Below are 23,470 nucleotides of genomic sequence, written 5' to 3' on the forward strand. Positions count from 1 at the left end.
GAAGGAAGATTTAGGGGGAAGAGAGAGCAATTGTAGACTCAGCAGCCATTTGGAGTGTCTTCCTCAAGGAAGGCCTAAACCTTTTTTTAAATGTCTTCCAACTGATTAATTCAGGCCCACCAAGGATAATCTCCCTTTTGATTAACTTGAAGTCCACTGATTAGGTCCTTGAATCACATCTGCAGAATCTCTCATAGCAGTACCTAGATTAGTATTTGATTGAGTAACTGGGAGAAGGTGTGTGTATGCTGCAAAATGGCTGCTTCCTCCCTTCTGTCCTCCAGCTTTCCTGAGAGAATATACCTTGTTAGCCCACCATAACCAGAAACATCCTAGAAAAGGAATTCTAAGGATTGTAGCTCAGCCTAACCACGTTAACATATCACAAAGCTGTCAGAGTGAGTATGTGGACAGAGGGAGACAGATATGCAACCAGACTCAGGAAGATGAGACTAATAATTTTTTGAGCCTGTATTAAGTGCCAGGTATGTTACACATATCATCTCCTGTAGTTTCTTTTTCTTTTTGCAGATGAGTTAACAAGTTCAAAGACATTTGAGATTATGTAACTGGTCACAGGATTTGGGATTAAAATCTAGGTCTCTCTTACTCCATACTCCAGTAAAATGTACGCTATCACACTGTCTCAAATTACTCAGTTATAATAATATGGATTAAGTGTTCTCATAGAGGTGCATTCAAGGTGCTGTGGACACACAGGACAGAAATCATGAAAGAAGGGCTGGAATGCCTCATAAAGAAAGTAACACCTGAGTTGGCCTTTGAAGGAAGTATTGGATATTTTCTAAGGGTGGGATTTCAAGCTCTGTGTCACGTGACTAGGAAAGAGTCTGGTTATGGAACTTTCAAGTTCCCCCAGTCATAAAAGCCATCTCAGCCCAGTGTCTTTTGCAGCTCAATACATATTTAAAAGCAATGACTAATATGGCACCACGTGTCTCTTTGTCAATCCTCTCATATTGAGCCTAGCAATAGCAAATCCTCCATGGATGTCTGCACATTGGCTTCTTTTAAGCTTTTAAGAGAGGAATATCCCTTGGAGTCCTCTTTGGAGGTCTCCAGTTTGTTGTCATCAGGCAACATGTCTGCTCAGCCAACAAGATCTGGATGCTTTGTAATCACTGCTTTATATCCAAAGATTAAATTTGGACTTTGGAAAGGAAAAAAGGTTTCAAAGAAACTCATGTCCCCTAAAAGGGAATCCAACTCTAATATGCTCAGTTTTCAAGGCCAAGATAAGGCTATTCTCCACCATCGGTCCTGGCAGACTTTAGGTGCTGTGTGAAAAGCCTCCACTGCTTTTGAGCCTGGGCATATTACCCAGGTAAACTTCGAGTCCACTCTCCAGCTTGGCCAGCTGACAGGCCTCCTGCTTGGCTCTCCTGTATTTGGTTTGTTTAGGCATGACTTAGAAAGAAAAAAAAAAAGCTTGTCAGTATCAGCAAAATCAGTAAGAAGCCCACAAAACTAGTCATATAAAAGCTATCCTTGGAAAAATATATGCTTTTTTGGAAGCTGGGATTATTCAATCCACAGTAAATCCATTTAATAAATAACTTCTCCATTATCTTATTTGATAATCAAAATTCTCAGAGGCTGACAGTTGATAGGATTATACCCATTCAAAGGCAAAGAAATTGAAACCCAGAGAGAGAAAATGACTTTCCCACATTCTCTGAGCAAAACAGAGCTGGAATCAAAACCAAATCCCAATCTCCTGACCCATTTTCTTACAATCACAGTTTTTACCATAATATTATCTCAGACTTTACCCATAGAGATGAGGCTCCCAGTTTCTCAACTTCATCATGGATGGCTCTAAGCCAAGGAAACTACTTTATTTTAATGTTTATTGTTTTCTTTGTGTAATAATATGTATTCATTATAAAGATTATAAAATGGCCTATAAACTCACCACAAAATTTTTATATATATACAGTGGATTTACATCACAATTTTAACTTAACGCTAGCTAACTCAACTATAAGGGCTCAGAACAATAAATAAATAAGGAAAGAAAAAAAAAGGAAAAGAAATTTTCAACTGCTGATTTATCCAGGAAGCCTTCTCCTATTTGATCTAGGATACACACATACACCCTGCCACCCACACACATACACTTTCTCTCTCCCTCCCTTGCTTTATTTTTCTGCTTAGCAGTTATTACTAATATATTATATATATTTATTTACCTTGTTTAGGGACCATGCCCCCGACTAGAACATAGGCTCCACTAATCAGAGGGGTTTTGGTCTGCTTTGGTCACAGCTGTGTCCCCTGCCCCCAGAAGAGTGCTGGCAGATTCTTTGTGAACATTCATGGAATATATGAAGGAACAAATGAATGAATGGACACAATCTAGAGATACTAAAGAGTAGCTTACATCCAGACCTTAGGCTCTAATCTCCCTATAAAATATAACTACATGTCCTTCCATTCTGCTCTCTCATTCTCTCTCTCTCTCTCACTTGCTCTCTGATTTTTTTTTACATGGCTATGATCAGACTGTATATATTTTGTATCTAACTTTCCTCACCTCACCTCCATCTTAAAATACTACAACTTCATTAAAAGAAAGTGTGGAAATGATAACTGATAATTGACAAGAAAAAAAAATTCATAGACCCACCCGGATAGAACTATCAGTAACATTTGGTATCTTGCCCTTTAGCTCATCATTTTCAGAGCGTAAGTTTTAAATGACATTGTGATCATACTACAGATAGAACTTTTCCTTCTATGTTTTTAAACAGACTTGGAATTTCATTGCATAAAAAATTTAATGAGATAGATCAAAATTTACTTAATCATTTTCCTATTTCTGTGTGTCTAAGTTATTGTCAATCTTTTTCTTTTATAATGTTGCATCAGACATTTTTTTGTGGAAAGGTTTTTCCAAATTTGGGATTAAGGAAATGACTTTCAAATGGCCACCATGCTACCCCTTAGCATCCTGCCATAACCCTCTCCATTCTCTCACCCCACTGCTGATGTAATTTATGGCTCTGGCTTCTTATTTGTTTGAAGCTGATCCCTTAAGGGGTGACCTCCCAGTGTCTTCAATTATGATTTTAAATGATGCCTTAGGCCACTGCCTGGCACAGTGGTGCCCTCACCTTCTCGCCTTCTGCCTTCCAAGCATGGAGCTCAGCTGCCAAACTGCCTGTGCCCCCTCCTGTCCTCAGAGTTGCCTCCAGAGTCCCAACAGAGAGGCAGATTAACCCCTTTTGTTAGCAGAGGCAATTTGCCTGGGCTCAGCGTTAATAAGGAATGCCGTGAGCTGTCGGGGTCAGGAAGAACAGATCTGTCAAGCCCCAGGGTTAATTTAATAGCAATCTGTTGGCTGTCTGCCTTGTATATTAGCCGTGAATCCAATGCTATGTTTTGCTTTTGCCATTTAGTACTTTGGAACAACAGGGAAATAATTTGGATAGAGAGCTCTAAAGGATAGGGAAGAGAAAATTGACTGTCAAAATGCATCGTTCCGTTTTCAAGATAATACAAGGAGCCATGCATTGCTCATCTCCTTTCTCCTTCCCTCCCAACACGAAGGGCAAAACCACATATGCTGAAGGCATGTATCTCCCTTTAGAAGAGTGTAAGGAAAAAGGCCTGGGTTTCTAGATGATGCAGATGTGAAGTATACTTTCCCGTCATCCCCATAGGTCATTGAATTTTGAGTAACTAGACTCCTCCTGAATGTTTCTAGAACTCAGCAAATCCTTCCTCAGTTAACAATTCAAGAATCGTGTTTCTGTCCCAACTTGTGGTTCAAAAAGAAAAAATTATCACGTCATAGGTAACAAAAATCCTAGGTCAGATGCTATATCCAAATTCTGGTTCTGAAAAATGTGGCCTCCCAAGTGGTCGGTGAATTAAGAGAACACAGGCCCAGAGCAGAAGAGATGGAGCTCCTTCTTGGATTCGCCAGGGGGAGTTTCAAGAGAGACAGAATTTCTGCGCTCAGAAAGGCTGGCTCTGTGAGGGCCATTCCTCAGCGGAAGAGAGTGGCATGTGGTCAAGAACCCAGGCTCAGGAGTCAGACAAACTTGGGTTCAAATCCCAGCTCTGCCCCCCACTGGTCATATGACCTTGAGTAACTTACCTCCGTCACTATTTCCTCTGCAGGAAGATGAGCCTCAGTTAATAGCACTGACCTCATAAGGCTGAGATGAAGGTCAAATGAGACAATACATGGTACTTGATAAACATTAACTGGTGGTTATTATTATCCTCCTTGTTGTCCTTATCGTCGTGGATATTAAAAAGAGGATTAGAGTCCCAGCTTATCCCCTGAACCCCATAGAATCAGACCCAAACAAGCACTCTAGTCAAATGGGAGATGCCTGGGGATGAGGGATGATGGGCAGGCTTAGAGGTCCAGGATGGGTGGGTGGGAGGGAGGATGGACCCAGAGGCAGCAGCCCTTAGTGGACTCTGTGGGCACATCCCCATGATGGTGTTCTTGATGGTGTGGGATGTTCCTGGTTTCATAAATATGTTTAAGCAGTTCATTTTCACACATTCTGACTTTGGGGCTTTATTTTTAGGTGAGAAAAAAATAACCACAGAAGTGGCACCTCCTCCTCCCACACAGCAAAGATCCCTTCCAGTTAAGCTTGTTTTTAGAGCTATACTGGTCGAGGTTGAGAAAGCTGACACCAGATTTTCTTTCCCTATTTTGGGAAAAGAGGAACATGCTCACTGGCACAGTAGGGTGTGGAGGCTCTTTCTGGAGGGTGATGAAATCTGACAACAACTGAACACCAACCTCTGCTTACCCTACCCTGTGTCATGACCACAAGGCCCACACATGGGTCGGGAGGCTAGAGAGAACATCAGAGCTGCCGCTTGGAGCCTCCTTCTGGGGGGCACAGGCTCCTGCTCCCCAGCATGTGGTGCTATGTGCAATAATATTTATAACTCTGGCAGCAGTTGAGTTGAAGGTATATTATGTGAATCCAGGGGACTCATATGCTCTGGAGACCCAAGTGATGTTTGCACCTGGGCTTGGTGCAAGAGATTGTAGCAAAATGTAATGTTAGTTCAGTCTCAAGCTAATTTTAGAAAGAACCCAACAGGATTTATAAGACATAATTGAAGGGGAAAGAGGCACAGCCAAATACACAGCCATTGTTGCAACAAATTGCATGCTGGAATAGTTGTAGCTGGAGAACAGGTGATGTTTGATAATAAATGACTACTTTGTTAGTGCTGGTATGACTAAAAATATCACTGCATGTAGTTGTACCTCATCTAAACTAGGGAGGGGACTATGCTGCTAACTTCATGAAAAACATAGATGACTCTCATCCATCTCCACCTAATGGTATAGTCTGATCAGGTCTCTGCTTGTCGATTCAATGCAGCATTTTCCAAAATGTGATACATAAACTCCTGGCACAGACATAAATGTTTTTAATTTAATTGTTATGCATTTATTTCATGCATATTATTTAAAGTGTAACTAGCTCATTAAACCTAGATTTTATGAATATTGGATTACTGCTCAGACAAGGCTATGTAAAGAAAAAAGTGAGTTGATTTAAGTTGATCTGAAAAAAATATAAGTAAAAAATACCGTGATGGGGACCGGCCCGGTGACGTAGTGGTTAAGTTTGTGCACTCTGCTTCGACAGCCTGGGGTTCACAGGGTTGGATCCCAGGCGCGGACCTACACACCGCTTATCAAGCCATGTTATGGCAGATGTCGCACATATAAAGTAGAGGAAGATGAGCCTGGATGTTAGCCCAGGGCCAATCTTCCTCAGCAAAAGGAGGAGGATTGGCAACAGATGTTAGCTCAGGGCTAATCTTTCTCACCAAAAAAAAAAAAAAAAACCACTACCGTGATATACAGGTGGGGCAGCATCACAAAGGGAGCTCGAAAGTGGTGAAGTGTAGGAAAAAGGGGAGCCATTCTGGTCTGCTTGCCCATGTCACGGCATCCACGTCATGAGGGCTTTTCCTTTGCAGGAAGTTGCCGGGTCCTCAGACAGCACCTCAGCCCCAGCCAGGTGCCTCCCAACCTGCACCCAGGTCCCCCAAGCTCACAGTTGGGGTATGACAGGATCAGCACAAACCCACTCCCTCATGCACGCCAGACACCCTACCGAAGGTGTTTGTTTCCACTGATTCACCTTCACAATTGAGAGGCCCAATGTTCATTTCAATATACAAGGATGTGGTCTTAAAAAATAGAGGTATAATAATTCTCGATCAAAAAAGAAAATACTGAGAAAGAAAAAACAGATGATAAAACTAAGGGTATATTCAATGGAAGCCTGAAACTGTCCTTCCATACAACCGGATGGCTTCTTTCCGTTGCTTCAATTCCCACCCAAGCTCTAAGGCGAATCACAGCTGATGGAGACTTGAGGTCCTGTACATCTTCAATCAGACAAATTTTGCGTAACTACTAAAGAACACATATTTTGTACCTGGGATAAAATCCTAGTGTTGCCACTCCTTGGCCATGTGACTTGGGACAAGTTGCTTTACATACTCTGAGCCTCTGTTTCCACCCCTGAAAAATGGGGATAAGAAAAGTGCTGATTATAGAGCTGTTATAAGGATGAAATGAGATAAAGTACATGATATGCTTTGCATAATGACTGACCTACAGTCAGTGCTCAATAAATGGTAGCAGCTATTATTATTATTCTCATTATCATCAACATGTTATTAGGAAGATCTCAGGGATTTCATGTAAGAGGATTTATAGTCTATCATAGCTATCGTTTATCAGCCCAGGAGTCTGGGTAAAGATTCACATAAATTGAATTATTTAGTTGAAATGGGACTAGTTTCTTAACCACTGTTTTAAAATGAGAGACGAAAGTCTTTGCAACCTGGCACCCTGATTGCATGAGCAGATAACTGATGGTGAATGGGACGTCTACATGTTACAGAGGATGAAATACTAATAAGGACTATGGACGCCTGAGTTCTAATACTGCCTCTGACCACTGGGTAACCCTGGGCCTCGTCTGCCTGGGACCAATAATACCTGCCTCTTTGCATATGGAGTTATTACAAGGATCCACCATGTGTGGTAAATGTGAATATGTTACACTAAAATAAGGCGGTGCTGTTAGTAACCACCCCCGAGGTTCTGCCCCCCTTCTCCTGGTCCCCTCCTTGACTCGTCTGTGCCAGATATCGTCGACATTAAGCCAGCCAACATGGAGGAGCTCACGGAGGTGATCACGGCAGCCGAGTTCCACCCCCATCACTGCAACACCTTCGTGTACAGCAGCAGCAAAGGGACAATCCGGCTGTGTGACATGCGGGCATCGGCCCTGTGTGACAGGCACACCAAATGTGAGTAGCCAGCAGTTCAGGGTTGATGGGGGTAGATGGGCCACTGGCCCCCGACACGTGGGAGGAGAGGGGGGGATCCTAGAGGATTTTGATCTCCTTTCCCACATTAGACACGCTGGGAGTAAAGAAACTACACGTGTTGGCCCGACTCGGGACTCAGCTCCACGTTTGGTATTTCAATAAAGATGAAACCTCACCTTCAACGCCCAAACATTCGCCTCAGGCTGTGGAGTAGAGAGATGAATAAGACATGAGCCCTGTCACATAACATTGTGACATGATCAGAATTATGTTTTAAGATCACTCTTGCTGCTGTGGGGAGAATGAACGTGAGGAGTAAAAGGGGGAAACCAGTTAGGGGATTGTGGCAACAAGCAGGCAGGAGATGAGCGTGGGCTGGACAAGGTGTGGTGTGGAAATGGAGAGGAGCGATGGGCTCTGGACAGATCTTGGCGGTAGAGTTAACAGGACCTGTTGGACTGTGCGGGAGGCTGAGAATATACAAGGAATCAAGAATGGCAGCTGGGGATGGCGACTAAGTTAGTAACACTGTATGGTATATGTGAAAGTCACTAAGAGAATAGATCCTCAAAGTTCTTGACACAAGAAGAAAAATTGTAACTGTGTGTGGTGATGGATGTTAACTAGACTTGTGCTGATTATTTCACAACACATACGTATATCAAATCATTATGTTGTACGCCTGAAACTAATATAATGTTATATGTCGACTATATCTCAATAAGAAAAGAATAGTAGCTATAGGGAGGGGTTAGTGGCTTCTTGCAGAGGTTGTGGCTTTGGGAACCAGCACTCTAAAAGTCTCTGTGATTCTAATGGGCGCCAAGGAAAAGCCTCAGAGAGAGGGGGTGGGATAAAGTGCAGCCAGACTCACACGCCCTCAGGTCACGCTGGAGCTTTCAGGTCATGGACAGAGCAAAGCAGCTCCAAGGCTAGTGGGGGCCGAGTGCTTGGATGCCAAAGGCCAAGACCAATGTAAGCAGGTGAAGCGAGTGTCAGTGGGCACTGCCAGCAAGAGCTGCGGTAGACAGGGTGGGCCTGGAGCTAGCAGGAAGGCTTCCTAGAAAAGAAACTGCTCCCCAGAGTAAAGGTGCCTGGAAGGCAGAGGTAATCCATGTCCAGCGTCAGGCTAGATGATATGCAGCTGCCAAGATGTTCAGGAGCGACTAGAGCTGTGTTCGTCCACCAGCACTTCTGCCAGTGCTGTTTTGCCACTACGGTTTGCTGTGGAGAGCCAGAAATGAGGACTTTTCCCTCCCACAGCCCCGGCTCTCAGCTTCAATTCCTATGGGACATGAATGATGCGACGACCGTCTGTGTAGGTGTACAGCTAGGAGAGGGGTGAAGATCTGGGTCATTTTGATAATTTCCGTTGGCTCATTTGCTGTGAGAAGCATTGCACGGGGAGCTGGTAGGCCTAGTATAGTGGTATGTAGATTTTGTGGATTCTGGAGTCACACAGGTCCGGGTCAAAGCCAGGCTTCACCCCTTATTAGCTGTCTTTATCCAACTTTCCCTAACCTTTCTGAGTCTCAGTCTTCTCATATGTAAAATGAGTAAAATAATAACATCCACCTTATGGGTTTGTCTTGGGGCTTAGATGAAATAACTATTAAGAATTGTTAATGAGGTTCTCCAGTCGGAAGGACGGAAGGCGTAAGGGGCATATGTGTACGGGGATGAATGGCAACTAGACTTTTGGTGGTGAACGTCGAAATATAACGATGTATACCTGAAGTTTACATGATGCTATAAACCAATGGGACCTCAATAAAAAACAGATACACATAACAAAAAAAAGAATTGTTAATGACATGTTTTACTTTTTTTCATACTAACTCTTCAAAACATATATATTTTACACTTACAGCAGATTTCAATTCAGATTATCTACGTTTCAAGTACTCAATAGCCACGTGTGGCTAGAAGCTACCATATTGGACAGTGCAGATTTAAGATATTTCCATCATTGCAGAAAGTTCTATTGGAAAGTGTGGATCTAGACCATCAGCTCCTTGAGGGCATGGACTTTTCTCTTTTGTTCACTGCTGTTTCCCCAGCACTTAAAACAGTGCCTGGCCCATGATAGCTGCTTAATAAATATTTGCTTATATGTGTGCTGGTATTGATCCTTGAGCAGTACTTACGTATGCCAACAAGGGGAAAAGTGTTTAAGGCAGAAGGATCAGCATATGCAAAGGTGCTGAGGCATGAAAGATCATAGTGTTTGTGGAACTGCGGGGTGACTGACATGGCTGGTATACAGGGAATGACTTGGAGAAGGAAGAGAGTTGAAGCTCAGGAGGAATGCAGGAGTCTGCTCATAATGGCCATGAAAAAGAACTTGAATTTTTTCTAAAAATCAGTGAACAGCCACTAAAGTAACCAGGGGAATAGCATGATCAGAATTAGTTTTTAGAAAAGTTGCTTAGACAGAAGGCAGGGGGATGGAGGTTGGGTTCTGGCTGGGAGAATAAACAGACAGGGAAACAAGTTAGGAAGATACTATAATAATATAGACAAGGATTTCCTAACAGTGACGCCATTGAATTTTGGGCACACAAGTCTTTGTTTGGGGGAAGGGGCTGTGCTGTGCATTGTAGGGTGTTTAGCAGCACCGCTGGCCTCTACCCCCTAGATGTGACTAGCAAAGGCCAGTTGTGGCAACCAAAAATGTCTCCAGACATTGTAAAATATCCCCGAAGGGATAATTGCTCCCGGTTGAGAACTACAGAGCCAGACTAAAATTCATTGTCAGTCCTTCAGCATGATTTTCTCATGTCTGTGATATATCCGTTACTAATAAGAACTCTGAAGGGTCCAATGGAAAGGTAAGACCTAGCTCCTACACTCAAGGAATTAAAATTTGGCTGATGAGGTGAGATGTACCCAGGAAACATTTCAGGAACAATGTATCAGGCAGTGTGTGTATTGATACCCAAATGAGTGGTGGAGACTATTAGGAGGTGGGACGTTCAGAGGAGAGTGGGACATCATCTGGGGTAGACCTCACAGAGAAGGCGGAGGCTGAGTAGTGGTGTTGAAGCACAAGTGGGGTTTGATTAGGTGGGAAACAGAAGGGTGTTTCTGGCGGTGCACACAGAATGGGCAAAAGCCTGAAGTTAGCAAGTTACATGGAACCTTTAGAGTCTTAGTAACAAGTGTCGGGCTTGGGTGAAAGGGGAATATTGAGGAAATGAGGTCAAATAGGGTTGATGGTTCATATCAGGTCAGTCCTTGAAGATCAGAGTCAAAAGTTTATGCCTTGATGTATTTATTCATTCATCCATTCATTGAGTTCCTACTCTATACCCAAAATCTGGCTCTTGTGTAGCCAGTCCTTCTTAAACGTTTCCACCAAGTACGCACTCCCGGGGCCAGCTAGTGAACCTTGCTGCCGTGAGGAAGGGCACCCAGAGGCAATCCAACCTCTGATGTGTTCTGGGTGGCCCAGCCTATCAGCAGACTAAATAGCCCATGCCCGGCAGAGGCCAGAGGCCCTAGGGGAGATGCTGACCACAATGGATTGTCTTTGAAGTCTTATTTTTCCATCTTAAAATCTCACATGAATTTTGTATTTTATTCCCAAAGAATGTCTACTTTCATTTTAATTTAATAATTACATTTCTATCAACTCCCAAATTTCAAGCAAAACTGATGTTCCCCAAAAGATGCAGCATTTATCCTGTGGCTTCCTGTGCCACCTGGTACACCTCCGTATCCTCCTGCCCCCGACCTCCAAAGATACATGCATGTGCCCCAGTTTGAGAAGCACAGATTCCAGCAGGTGGAGAGTGATTTGAGATCATTTGGCTGGAGAACAGAGTTATAGAATTTATGTTTTATGGACGATTAACACAGTGGTGGTTGGAAGAAACTTAGGAGAATCAGGGTTTTGCTTTAGTCTCAATACAATGGAAGTGCATACCCTGGATAAATGGTAGCTATGAAATCGAAAGGAAGGGAAGGGAAAAAGGAATATTTTCCTTTAAAATAACTCTGGGTGATGAAAGCAGCATTAGAGACTGGCATTCATCACACGTGGATATTCGTCGTTCAGTGTTCTTCCCCTGGAGACTGTAAACCCTCTGAGGACGAGAACTGAATCTGTTTTGCTCCCATCATATTGCCAAGGCCTGACACATAAGTAGGTGCTCAATAAATATTTATTCAATAAATAAATTTATGCCTGAGGGTTGACATAAATGGCATATGGAATGGGGACTAAGAAGAAGTTATAGTGGGAGAGAGTGAAGGGTTGGGGTTCAGTTTGGGACGTGCTGTGTGTGCGGTGACATGAGCTGTCTGAGGAGGCAGGCCTCTCTGGTGAGTGAAGGTAGAACCGGGCTTGACGGGCCACTGACCCAAAGTGGGTGTCAGAGATGGCATGAGAAGGCCCGGTGTGCTCACAGCCCAGTGAGGCCGACACCAGCCTGGGCTTTGGAGTCAGACGGATGCACATGAGTTCTGGATATTGAGAACTAAGCTGACTGGGAGACTTGATGAACTCGGAACTCAAAATGGAAGAAAGACAAGGCCTGGGAAACTTCTAGAACTAGAATGGTTTAGAGTAGAAGCTTTGGAATCAGAACTCAGCTCTGACACTCAGTGACTGTGTGACCTAGGGCTACTTATTTAATCCCTCTGAGCCCCAAGTTCCTCTTTTGAAAGTAGAAATAATAAAGACAGAAGAAAATGTCATTGTGTGTATAAGAGCTGAGCACTCTGGCAGGCACACAGGGGTCGATAAACGGCAGTTATCATAGCTATTCCTCCTGAACACCCCTGTGCCAGCCCTGCAGCTCTACGGTACTTGAAACTCCAACCTTTTCCCCAAATGTATGAAGCCCCACTATTCATTTACTTAATTAGTATTTGTGGAGCACATACTATATGTCAGCTACTGTGCCAGACTCTGGGGACACAATGGTGAGCAAAACCAGACCTGGTTTCTTCCCTCTTAGAGCTCACTGTCTGTATTAGTGAGAGTTCTCCAGAGAAACAGAACCAATGGGAGATATCTCTCTTTCATATGTATATATATACATATACACATACGTGTGTGTATATGTGTGTGTGTGTGTGTGTATATGTGTGGGATTTATTATAACCATTTGGTCCATGCAATATGGAGGCTGACAAGTCCCAAGGTCTGCAGTGGGAATGCAGGAGACCCAGGAGAGCCAAGGATACAGTTCTAGTCCAAAGGCCAGCAGGCTTGTGACCCAGGAAGAGCCAATGTTTGCATTTGAGTGCAAAGGCAGGCAAAAATTGATGTCTCCACTGGAAGAGGTCAAGCAGAGGAATTCCCTCTTATTTGAGAGAGTGTCAGCCTTTTTATTCTATTCAGGCCTTTAACTGATTGGATGAGGCCCACCCACATTAATGAGGGCAATCTGTTTTACTCAGTCTATCGATTTAAATGTTAAAGTCATCCCAAAACACCCTAACAGAAACACCCAGAATAATGTTTGACCAAATATCTGGGCACCCAATGGCCCAGTCAAGTTGATGCATAAAATTAACCATCACACTGTGTAAAGAGGAAAGATGCACTAATCAGAGAATCACAGTTAGGACATTGCAACTGTGATAAGTGGTATGAAAGAGAGGCACGTGATGCTATGAGGGGATGTGACAGGGACTTTGCACCCCAAGGCAGTGACTGCTGAGCTGCGAGCTAAAGACCAAGAAGTTACCTAGGAAGGGAACAGGGAAGAGTCATCGGGCCTGCAGAAGCAGGAGGCCTGGCAAGCCACATCCCCAGGGACCCCCAGGGGCTGTTCCTCCCTCCAGCCTAGGTCCCATGCAGCCCTAGAGAAGCAAAGCCCAAGGGACAGTCCCCAGGGAGGCCCAGTAGATTGCTAGAGGCATGCAGGCGTCTGCCACAGCCCTGCTGCCCGCGCCCCATCCCCACCCCAGCAGCGCTCTGAATTGCCAGCCGCCAGCCTCCTAATCTAATTAAGAAGCGAACGAAATTCATTTTCCTGACTCGTCCAAAGTGCCGACCTTCTTCGGTGCACATGTCCCTTTGTTCGGCTGCTGCAGCAGCGGCCCCAGCTCCTGCCGGCTGGGAAAACAAGTTCAATCTGACCTGTCGCCTGACATTTCATATTGATTTTCTCCATCCTCCTCAAACGCCAGCCTGCGGTGAGCCATGGTGCAGCCAAGGTGTGCGAATGGAATTGAGACAGTTCATCAGGGTTAAGAAGGAAAAGCAACACTGGCTTTCGGAGATGAGCTCTGAGAAGGAGAGTATTTAATAACCGTCGGCGTTTAATCAAAATGCCGAGGAGACTCGTGTTATCAGAGCTGCATATATTAATTTCCATATGTCCCTCACTCTGCATACTCAGCAGGGGTTGGAAGGGATGGCTCTCTCCTTCATCTCTCTCTCTTTTTTCTATCGCTTCTGGCGGTAGCAACAAGGGTTATGTTTGCAGTTTGAGATTCTAATGCCTGAAACAATAGGGTGTTGATGGCAGCAGCAACTGGCTGGACTGCATCACGCTTTTCCCTTTCAGTGCATGAGTACTGAGATTTGAGGGAAGAAACTGGCCAGGTGTGATGAATGACAACCTGGGAAAGGAAAGAGAAATTAAATCTGAACTCCTTTCCGATGCCCTGCGTGAATCTGGTCCCTGCCCACCTCTCCAACCTCAGCTCCTTCCTGTGCCTCCAACACACCCAGCCCTTTCTTGCCTCAGGGCCTTTGCACAGGCTCTTCCTCTGCCTAGAATGCTCTCCTGCTATGCCCCTCAGTTGTCTGGACTGTTCTCATTTTTTAGGTCTCTGGGAAAATGTTTCCTCCTCAGAGAAGACTTCTCGGTTCACGCCATCTGCACTCTATTTCTATCTCATCACCCTTTTTTATTTTTCTTTCTTTCGTAGTGCTCATCTATAGACGTTTGCTTTTCTTCCTCTCAGTCTCCCCAACTGAAATGTAATCTCCATGAGGGCAGCGACTTTATTTATCTTACCAACCAATGAATTACCAACACTTAGCATAGTGCCCAGCTACGAATGGGGCTTCAGTGAACATCTGTGGTAGAAAGGCAGGCAGATGGGAAAAGACAGATGAAAGAAGGTGTATTCATTTCCTAGAGTTGCTGTAACAAAAAGTACCACAGACTGGGTGGCTTAAACAACAGAACCTTATCATCTCCCGGTTCTGGAGGCTAGAAGTCCAAGATCAAGGTGTCAACAGGGTTGGTTTCTTCTTAGGGCTATGAAGAAAGGATCTGTTCTAGGCCTCTCTCCTTGGCTTGCTGACGACCATCTTCTCCCTGTGTCTTCACAGCGTCTTCCCTCTGCATGTGTCTGTGTCCAAGACTCCACTTCTTATAAGGACACCAGTCAGATTGGATTAGGGCCCACCCTAATAGCCTCGTTTTAAGTTAATTACCTCTTTAACGACCCTATCTCCAAATACTGTTACACTCTGAGGTCCTGGGAGTTAGGACTTCAACATAAGAATTTGGGGGAGGTGGGGAGGGCACACAATTCAGCCCATAGCAGAAGACGTGAAAATAATCGAGGGCACAGGCCCTGGAGCCGACAGTTCCAGGCGTGGATCCAGGCTCACTCGCCGCAGGCGGCCCGGACAAGGTGCCGATGCTGACACTTCCTCCAGGTGGTAGGGGTGAAAGTGATCGTGGACACGGGGCTCTCGGCACAGCCCCTGACCCCTCATGAGCACAGTGCTTGTGGCTCTTACTGATGGCGGTGGGGAACCGAAGGACCCGGGCGATAAAAACCTGTGCGTTGAGTCTCTACACCTCCCCACGGCTGTCTGTGTGTTTTGTGGTGCCGAAGCCTGGATCCTTTCCTGTGGTGCAGAAACATAATTTCTCTCTGAATGAAGGGATGTTAATTGATTTTAGAGGCTGTGAGGGGCTAAGGAGCTTGTCTCCTACTCAAAAGCGACTCCTGAATAAATAGATTTTGTTTTAACAGCATAAAAGCACCAGGTGAAATCCTGAAATGGGAGTGGGAATAGAGAACGGGTTCCGTGAAGGGCCACAGAGAGTTACCTTGCCCACGAGCTGTGGACACAGTTAAAGACGGAGCAAGTGGGAAATGCTTAGGATAAATGTTAAAGCAGGACGCAAAGTTACACACACACCACCCCCCATGAACACAGCAGTGTGAAGATGAGTGTGTGATGAAGACTGCCAGGGACTGTGGAAGGGGTGATGTCAGGGCAGTGAAATGCAGGCAGCTTTCCTGTTTTCTAGCTCCCCCCAAGGCTGTTGTCTTACTTCCATAACTGGGAGAAAGTTGGTGGATAACAGGAGAGCCCTGCTGGTGCCTTAGCTCCAGGGTGGAAAGATCATGATTTCCCCACACACACCCTTGACAGCACCTGCCCTAGGTACTGGACGGGCAAGGCAATGTGGAGCCTGGCATGATGTTCCCTGTCTTAGTACATTCGGGCTGCTATAATCGAATACCACAGACTGGGTGACAAACACCAAACATTTATTTCTCACAGTCCTGGAGGCTGGGCAGTCCAAGGTCAAGGCATATTCATTGTCTGGTGAGGACCTGCTTCCTGGTTCATAGATGGCCCTCTTCTTGCTGTGTCCTCACATGCAGAAGGCGTGAGGGAGCTCTCTGGGGTCCCTTTCCTAAGGGCACTAATCCCATTCACGAGGGCTCCACCCTCGTGACCCAATCACCTCCCAAAGGCCCCACCTCCAAATACCATCACATTGGGGATTAGGTTTCAACATTTGAGGGGACACGGCCATTCAGTCTATAGCATTCCCTGTAAGCACAGCCCAGAACGTTTTTGCTTTGTTTCTTCCCTTCTGTCAAACTATACTGACAGTAGTGAGTGAAGTGAGAGACACGGCCAAGATGGGGGAGGAAGGTCTACATGCTGTCCCCTGTTAGTCCATGTCCATGGCCTGATTGGGTGATCTTAAACAGGTTACTTCACCTCTCTGTGTCTCAATTTACTCATCCGTAAAGTACGAGTAGCGGCAGCACTTACCTACAGGTGCTTGTGAGGATTAAGTGAGATAACACCGTGCAGCCTTAGAACAGTGCCTGGCCCGTGATGTGAGCTCCATGCTAGTTATAGTTGGGATGATGATGCCAGCTTGCTTCCCTTCCCTGCATGTCTTTAAGAGCAGGAACGGGAGGGAGAGCAGCAATAGTGGCAGGTATAGTAATGTCAGCAGCCATAATCACAGCTAACTTCTATGACATTTTACTGTATCCAGAAAGCAAGCCAAGGTGTGAGCTCCTTCAACCCTCCTGACAACGCTTTGAGGTGCACACTCTTATTAGTCACATTCTACAGATGAGGAAACTAGCTAAGAGGGGCATGATACTCGCGTGGCCACCAAAGCACAAGTGACAGAGCTGGGGTTTGATCCAGACCTGTACCTCTTAACCTGGACTCCAGAAATCACTTAATCAACCAAGATTGATTAAATACCTACTCATTCCTGCCTTCAAGGAGCTTACATTCTAGCAGAAAGGGAGGAAAGAAAACATACACAGGTGTACAAATGAACAAAATAATTTCAGACAGTGATAAAAAGCTGTAAGAACATTAAACAGGACTAAAGAGTGGCTGGGTGGAGCTATTTCCATAGGGTGGTGAGGGAAAGCCTTTGAATTGAGGCCTGAATTGTCACAAGGAGCCAAACAGATAACATCTAGGAATGAAGGTCTTCACACAGGAACAACCTTGTGTGTTTTCAAAGAATAGAAAAAAGACCAGCGGATGGAGACTATGGGCTGGGGACTGGTGTAGAGGATGAGGCTGTAAAGGTAGCTGGGGCCAGATCACGTAGAGCCTTGTAGACAGGGCAGAACGCCTGGATGTCATTCTAAGTGAGATGGAAGCTAGAAGATGGTGCTAAGCAGGGAAGTGAATACTCTGTTTATGGTCTTAAAAGAGCTCTCACAAAAGGGCTAGCAAGCCTGGAAGCGAAAAGACCAATTAGGAGGCTCTTGCCATAGTCTGGAGAAGAAATGACAGTGGCTCTGACCAGGGTGGGGCAGTGAAGGGGCGATAAGAGGACAGATGCGGAACCTACTGAGGAGGTCGGGCTAGGAGGACTTGCTGAGAGGCTAGAAGTGGGGAGGTGAGAGAAAGGGAAGAGTCTAAGATAACTCTTAGGTTTTGGCCTTGAGTGACTAAGGGTATAGTGGTAACATACACTGATGAGGAGATAGGAAGGAACAGGTTTGGCATGGAAAGATCAAGAGTTGTCTTTTGAATGTGTCCAGAATGAATCGTTTATGATACACCCAATTAAGGAAGTCTGGTAACAATTGGATAACTGAGTCTGGATGTCAGGGGAGAAGTCTGGGCTGGAGCTATAAATTTAGGAGTCATGAGCATGTTATGGTTTTTAACGCCATGGGACAGGGTGAAGTCACTTAGGGGAGAGGGTGTAGATGGAGAGGAGCGAACAGTCCAGGACGGAGGTCAAGGGCACGCCACCATTTACCAGTGGCGTGTGGGGAAGAGAAAGCAGCCTTTCACAGGAGACTGAGTGTGAGCGGCCAGGGAGGTTAAGAGGAAATCCAAGGGGGAGGGGTTGGGAGGTAGGGTAGGCATATAAACCAAGAGAGGAGAGTGACTTAGAAAGATATTGGGATCAATCATGTCAAATGCTTCTGAGAGGTCAAGAAAGATGAGAGCAGAGAAGTGATCATGGGACTTGGTCTCAGGGAAATCTTTGGCCATTAATTAGTTAATTAAAGTAAAAGCAATTAGCACACTGCCTGGCACCTAGGAGGTTCCCGATGCACATCGGCTGGATGAAATCCATCAGGTAGGGGAACAGCATGCTCAGTGCCTGGTGACGCAGGCAGGTTTCTCAGTTGCATCTTAATTTCATCACAGTTTTCATCACCCCTCGCCTGCCCTGGAGTTTCCATCCTGTCGAGAGGGAGCGGCTTGTGCTGGGGACTTGCCGGAGAAGAAGCAAGCCAGGGAGGCCCTTGAAGGCCAGAGTAAGGAGCTGGGGCTCCTGTCAGCAGCGGGGATGGCAGCTCTGCAGCTCCCACCCCCTTGCGCTGGCTCTACCAGTGAGTCTGCTGCCTACAGTCATTGCATTCCAGCAGCCTGTAAGAGTGGGGAGGGAGGAAAGAAAACATACACCAGCGTACAAATGAATGAAATACTTTCAGACAGTGATAAAGCTATAGGAAGATTAAGCAGGAATAAAGAGCAGCTGGGTGGAGCTCTCCTCCCAGCCTCTTACTCCCGGTAGGGCCCTTCTGCACTGGCAAATCTGCAGCTTGAGACTTGGCCACAGAAATTCCCTCCTTCAGATGAAACCAAGGCAGGCTGCATGTCCAGGAGTAGTTGGCATCAACCCGGCAGTGCACTTCAATCTGCCTGTCGTGGGCCTGGTGTGAAGATAATCTGGCTTTTTCATGCTGTGAGGGAAAAGTATAAACACTTTTGGCCTTAAAGTCTGAGATGTTTTAGTGGTGAATAGTGCAGTCATTGGAAAAAACAGCCTGAGTTCCAATGAGAATAAGGCAAGGTTAGATGCCCAACCTAACAGTCCAAGTCAGAAATTCCGTTTTCCTGCAAAGGTGTATATAGTGGAGGGGGATGGATATTATTTTTGAGCCCTTCTGTATCGCATTTAAGTCTTACAACAACCCGTGAAGACTGGTATTAGTAACTCCAATTTACAGATGAGGCACAGAGAGGTGAAGACACCTGCCCCAGATCACAGTGGAGGAGTCAATATTTGAACCCAGCTCTGTCTGCTTGAAGGAGAAGGATTCATTCTTCTCCTGGGCATTTGGCAGCAGGAGAAAGAGCATGATCTTTTTCTAACATCCAGAGGAATAACTTCATGGGGCTCCATTTTATGTAATCCCCACCAGCTGGATCCCCCAGCCCGGCAGTTTCCAACTGCAGAACTAACTCTGCCCTCACACAGAACATGAAATCCATCTCATTCTTCAACCTCATCTACAAACTTAATTGCCAAGTCCTGGTTCTATGGCCACTAGATCCCTTACTAAACCTACAGCTCCTTCCCCAGGTCTCTGATGGAACGTGTCCAAAGACATCAGCTGAGACTGCAGCTGCGATGAACCTTAAAACCTCCGAGGTTTGGCACAGCTTCCAAGAGGGGTTCAGTATTGGTCGGGGGCATAATTAACAGTGTTTATTTCAGGGGGGCTTAGTTAGGTTAAAAAGACAAAGCCCTTTATTAAAATGCTTTTGCCTGATGACAGGATTACAAACACACACAGACACCCACCCCCTCTCCTGGAGAAAAGCCAAACAGAGACTTGCTACAAGGAGCAGAATTCACCGAAACCCACTCCCCCTTTCCAACATCTACCCCATTCAAGCTGAGCAGCAATTAACAGCAGAGCAGGCAAGGCCTAAGCCACAGAGTAAAATAGAATCCCTTCCCCCTTCCTCCATCCTCATTTCCATTTTTGATTAATTTAACCGGTTCTGTCCATTAGTCATCCTGGAGACTCCAGTTGAGTGGATTTCCCTAAGAACTGGAAAGCTTATTAATTTTGGAGGCACATGTCATTCATTAGCAGTTGACACCTTCCCGGGTCCTGCCCTCTACCCCACTAGGGGTCTTGGATGAGAAGGCAGTGGAGGCCGAAACTAGCTCAGGCACATGGCTACAGCCCAAGACACGCAGACAGGAAGGGTTGGCCTTGAGGTTATGGCAGCTCTGGCTGCTCTGGGCTTGGGACGTCTCAAGGCCAACTCGCTTATCATCATTGTCTGTGACAAGCCACCACTGGCAAAGCACTCACAGGCACTGGGTGAGCATCTTGAACTTGAGGTTCAAGAGAGCCCCAATCAAGGGACTACCTGGGAGGTATTTTCCTCAGGGAGGGGCATTGGCCTGCCAGAGCCTAGGGAGGGCTTACAATAGCCCGTCTAACAATAGCCCGTCCCTTCCTGCCCTTCCAGAGGCAACATCAGAAAGTTCACCTCTTCCTCTTTGTATGAGTTTCCTATGGCTGCTGTAACAAATTACCACAAATTTAGTGACTAAAAACACAGATTTATCATCTTACAGTTCTGTAGGTCAGAAGTCTGACATGGGTCTCACAGGGCTAAAATCAAGGGGTTGGCAGAGCTATGTTCACTTCTAGAGATTCTAGGGGAGAATCTGTTTCCTTGCCTTTTCCAGCTTCTAAAGGCTGCCTGCATTCCTTGGCTTATGGCCCCTTTCTCCATCTTAAAGCCAGCAAGAATGGGACAAGTCTTTCTCACATCACATCACTCTGACTCTTCTCTTCTGCCTTAATCTTCCACTTTTAAGGACCTTTGTTTTTACATTGGGCCCACACAGGTAAACCAGAATAATCTCCTTATTTTAAGGTCAGCAGATTAGCAACCTTAATTCCGTCTACAGTCTTAATCCCCTTTGCCAGGTAAGGTAACATATTCACAAGTTCTGAGGATTAGGATGTGGACATCCTTGAGGAGGCATTATTCTGCCTACCAAAGTCTTCAAGTCGCCAAGTAGGACTAAGTGCCCTCCGTTAGAGCACCTGATACCACAGGTTGAAATTATCTGTTTCCGTTTCTGTCTCTGCCACTAGATGGTTCCTCCATTACAGCTAAAGCTCTTTTTCTGTGTGTGTGAGGAAGATCAGCCCTGAGCTAACATCCACGCTAATCCTCCTCTTTTTTGCTGAGCAAGACCAGCTCTGAGCTAACATCTATTGCCAATCCTCCTCCTTTTTTTTTTTTTTTGTTCCCCAAAGCCCTAGTAGATAGTTGTATGTCATAGTTGCACGTTCTTCTAGTTGGTGTATGTGGGACACGGCCTCAGCACGGCCGGACAAGCGGTGCATCAGTGCGCGCTCAGATCCGAACCCGGGCTGCCAACAGTGGAGCGCGCGCACTTAACCACCAAGCCACGGGGCCAGCCCTAAAGCTCTTTATTTTTTCCTTCTGCACTTAACGTAGTGAAGGTGCTAAATAAATGCTTGTAGAACAGCTATAGTCATGGAAATTGATGAATTTGCACCTGGTGCTTCTCTTTACACAAATGAAAGGCTCACCCTAAAGAGTGGTTGACCCTGTCAGTGCTCCTGCATTTCTAGCTTTGGGAATGCATTGATATTTGCAGGCAAAGGAGAAGGAAGAGGAGTCTATGAAATGATGGTAATCAACCTAGTATTCATTTATTTAACAAATGTATATTGTTGCTACTTCATGCCAGGCGCTGTTCCAGGCACTAGGAAAATGGTGCCTCCTGCCCTCATGGCACCCTATCCAAGGAGATGGAGACAGACACCACACACATAGGCAAATAAGATAATGCGAGATTTGGTGAAAAGTGTTTCTGGAGAAGCAGTAGCAACAAATGCAGAGGCTCTGAATCTGGACTGTGCTTGGTAGGTCGAGGGGCAGAAGGAGGACCAATTTGGCCATCTATAGTGTCGTGAGAAGCAGTGTGAGGAGAAACGGGAGGAACAGGCTGGAAGCCCCCATCACATGAGGACTCTACACTCAAGGCAGCCACCCTCACACAACCCTAGGGCTTCATTCCCATTATATTCCATGCAAAGGACTTGGGAGTTAGGCAACATACTAGCCCGGTAGGCAAAGGTAAGGAATTGTGGCTTTTACAGAAGTCCCCCCTTAGCCGCAGTTTCACTTTCTGCAGTTTCAGTTACCTGTAGTTGGCTGTGGTCCAAAAATATTAAACAGAAAATTCCAGAAATAAACAATTCATAAGTTTTAAATTGCGCCCCATTCTGAGTAATGTGATGAAATCTAAAATGGAGCAGACTGTCCTGCCCCATCCTGCCCAGGATGTGAATCATGCCTTTGTCCAGCATAGTCACACTGTATGCACTACCCGCCTCTCAGTCACTTAGTAGCCATCTCAGTTATCAGATCAACTGTCGCGGTATCACAGTGCTTGTGTTCAAGTAACCCTTATTTTACTTAATAATAGCCCCAAAGTGCAAGAGGAGTGATGCTGGCAATTAGTATATGCCAAAGAGAAGCCACACAGTGCTTTAAGTGAAAAGGTAAAAGTTCTTGACTTAATAAGGAAAGAAAGAAAATCATATGCTGAGGTTGCTAAGATCTATGATAACTTTTATTACAGTATATTGTTATAATTGTTCTATTTTATTAGTTATTAATTTCTTAATATGCCTAATTTATAAATTAAACTTTATCATAGGTATGTGAGTATAGGGAAAAAAAATAGTGTAAAAAGGGTTTGGTGCTATCCACAGTTTCAGGCATCTACTGTGGGTCTTGGAACATATCCCCACAGACAAGGTGGTCTACTGTATTGTATTTAGGAAGGGAAAATTAAGAACAGTTTTGTGTAAAGTCATAACATGATTATGCTTGTAAATATATCACTCCATGTCTATATAAAGAATGAAACATCAGGAGGAAGAGTGGATGCTGGGAGAAGAATTAGAAAGCTATCAAAATGGTCCAGGCAAGAGATGATGGTGGCTCAGACGAAGACTGGACCAATTTGGGCTACACTTTGAGTGTCAAGTTAACAGGACTTGTTTAAAAAAAACGTGGAAGGTGAGGTAAAGGGAAGACTCCAGGGTGACTCCCAGCTTTTCCACCTGAGCACACGCCTAGATGAAAAACACCGAATGAGTTGGCCAAGACTAGGGGAGGGACAATTTGGGGAGGAAACTCACAAATTCTGTGGACTTGAAGATTTACATTAAAAAAAAGAGTGATTAAATTGATACCCTTTGCTGTTTAGCACTTTACCATTTACAGACCCCCTTCTCATCCATTATCTTAATTGATCTCCACAAAACCCTCTGAGTTCAGAGTATTTCTTCCTTTTTGCAGCTTGAGGAAATCAAGGCCCAGAAAAGATAAGTCCAGTACACCGACAAAGATCCTGGGTTTATCACGGGTTTCTTTCTTTCTTCACATAACAACTACGGCCCAGTACTTGCCCAGCACTGGAAGATAGGGAAGGGAAAGGAGAATCTCTCGTGTGTGTAACTGACCCATGTTTAAGTATATCGGCTAATTCGCGGCCCCTGCGCGCTGCACATAATTCTATTTTGACAGCTCAGTAGGTGGCATCAATAAGTGAGTTGTGAGACCTGCTGTCTACTCCGGCAG

The 23,470-nt window shown here is 45.2% G+C and overlaps 1 protein-coding gene across 2 annotated transcripts in view; it reads left to right on the plus strand.

The window, feature by feature from the left end:
• Positions 1–23,470, plus strand: part of PPP2R2B (protein phosphatase 2 regulatory subunit Bbeta) — a 260,773-nt gene that overhangs the window by 210,432 nt on the left and 26,871 nt on the right. For both annotated transcript variants that reach the window (XM_087429601.1, XM_004420021.3), the window contains one exon: positions 7,180–7,344. In XM_087429601.1, the coding sequence (XP_087285727.1) occupies positions 7,180–7,344 (165 nt within the window). The remainder of the gene's footprint in view (positions 1–7,179; positions 7,345–23,470) is intronic.

Source organism: Ceratotherium simum, chromosome 4 (genome assembly GCF_057802395.1).
Source record: "Ceratotherium simum simum isolate JZ-2026a chromosome 4, ASM5780239v1, whole genome shotgun sequence".
Classification (NCBI taxonomy): Eukaryota; Metazoa; Chordata; class Mammalia; order Perissodactyla; family Rhinocerotidae; genus Ceratotherium; species Ceratotherium simum.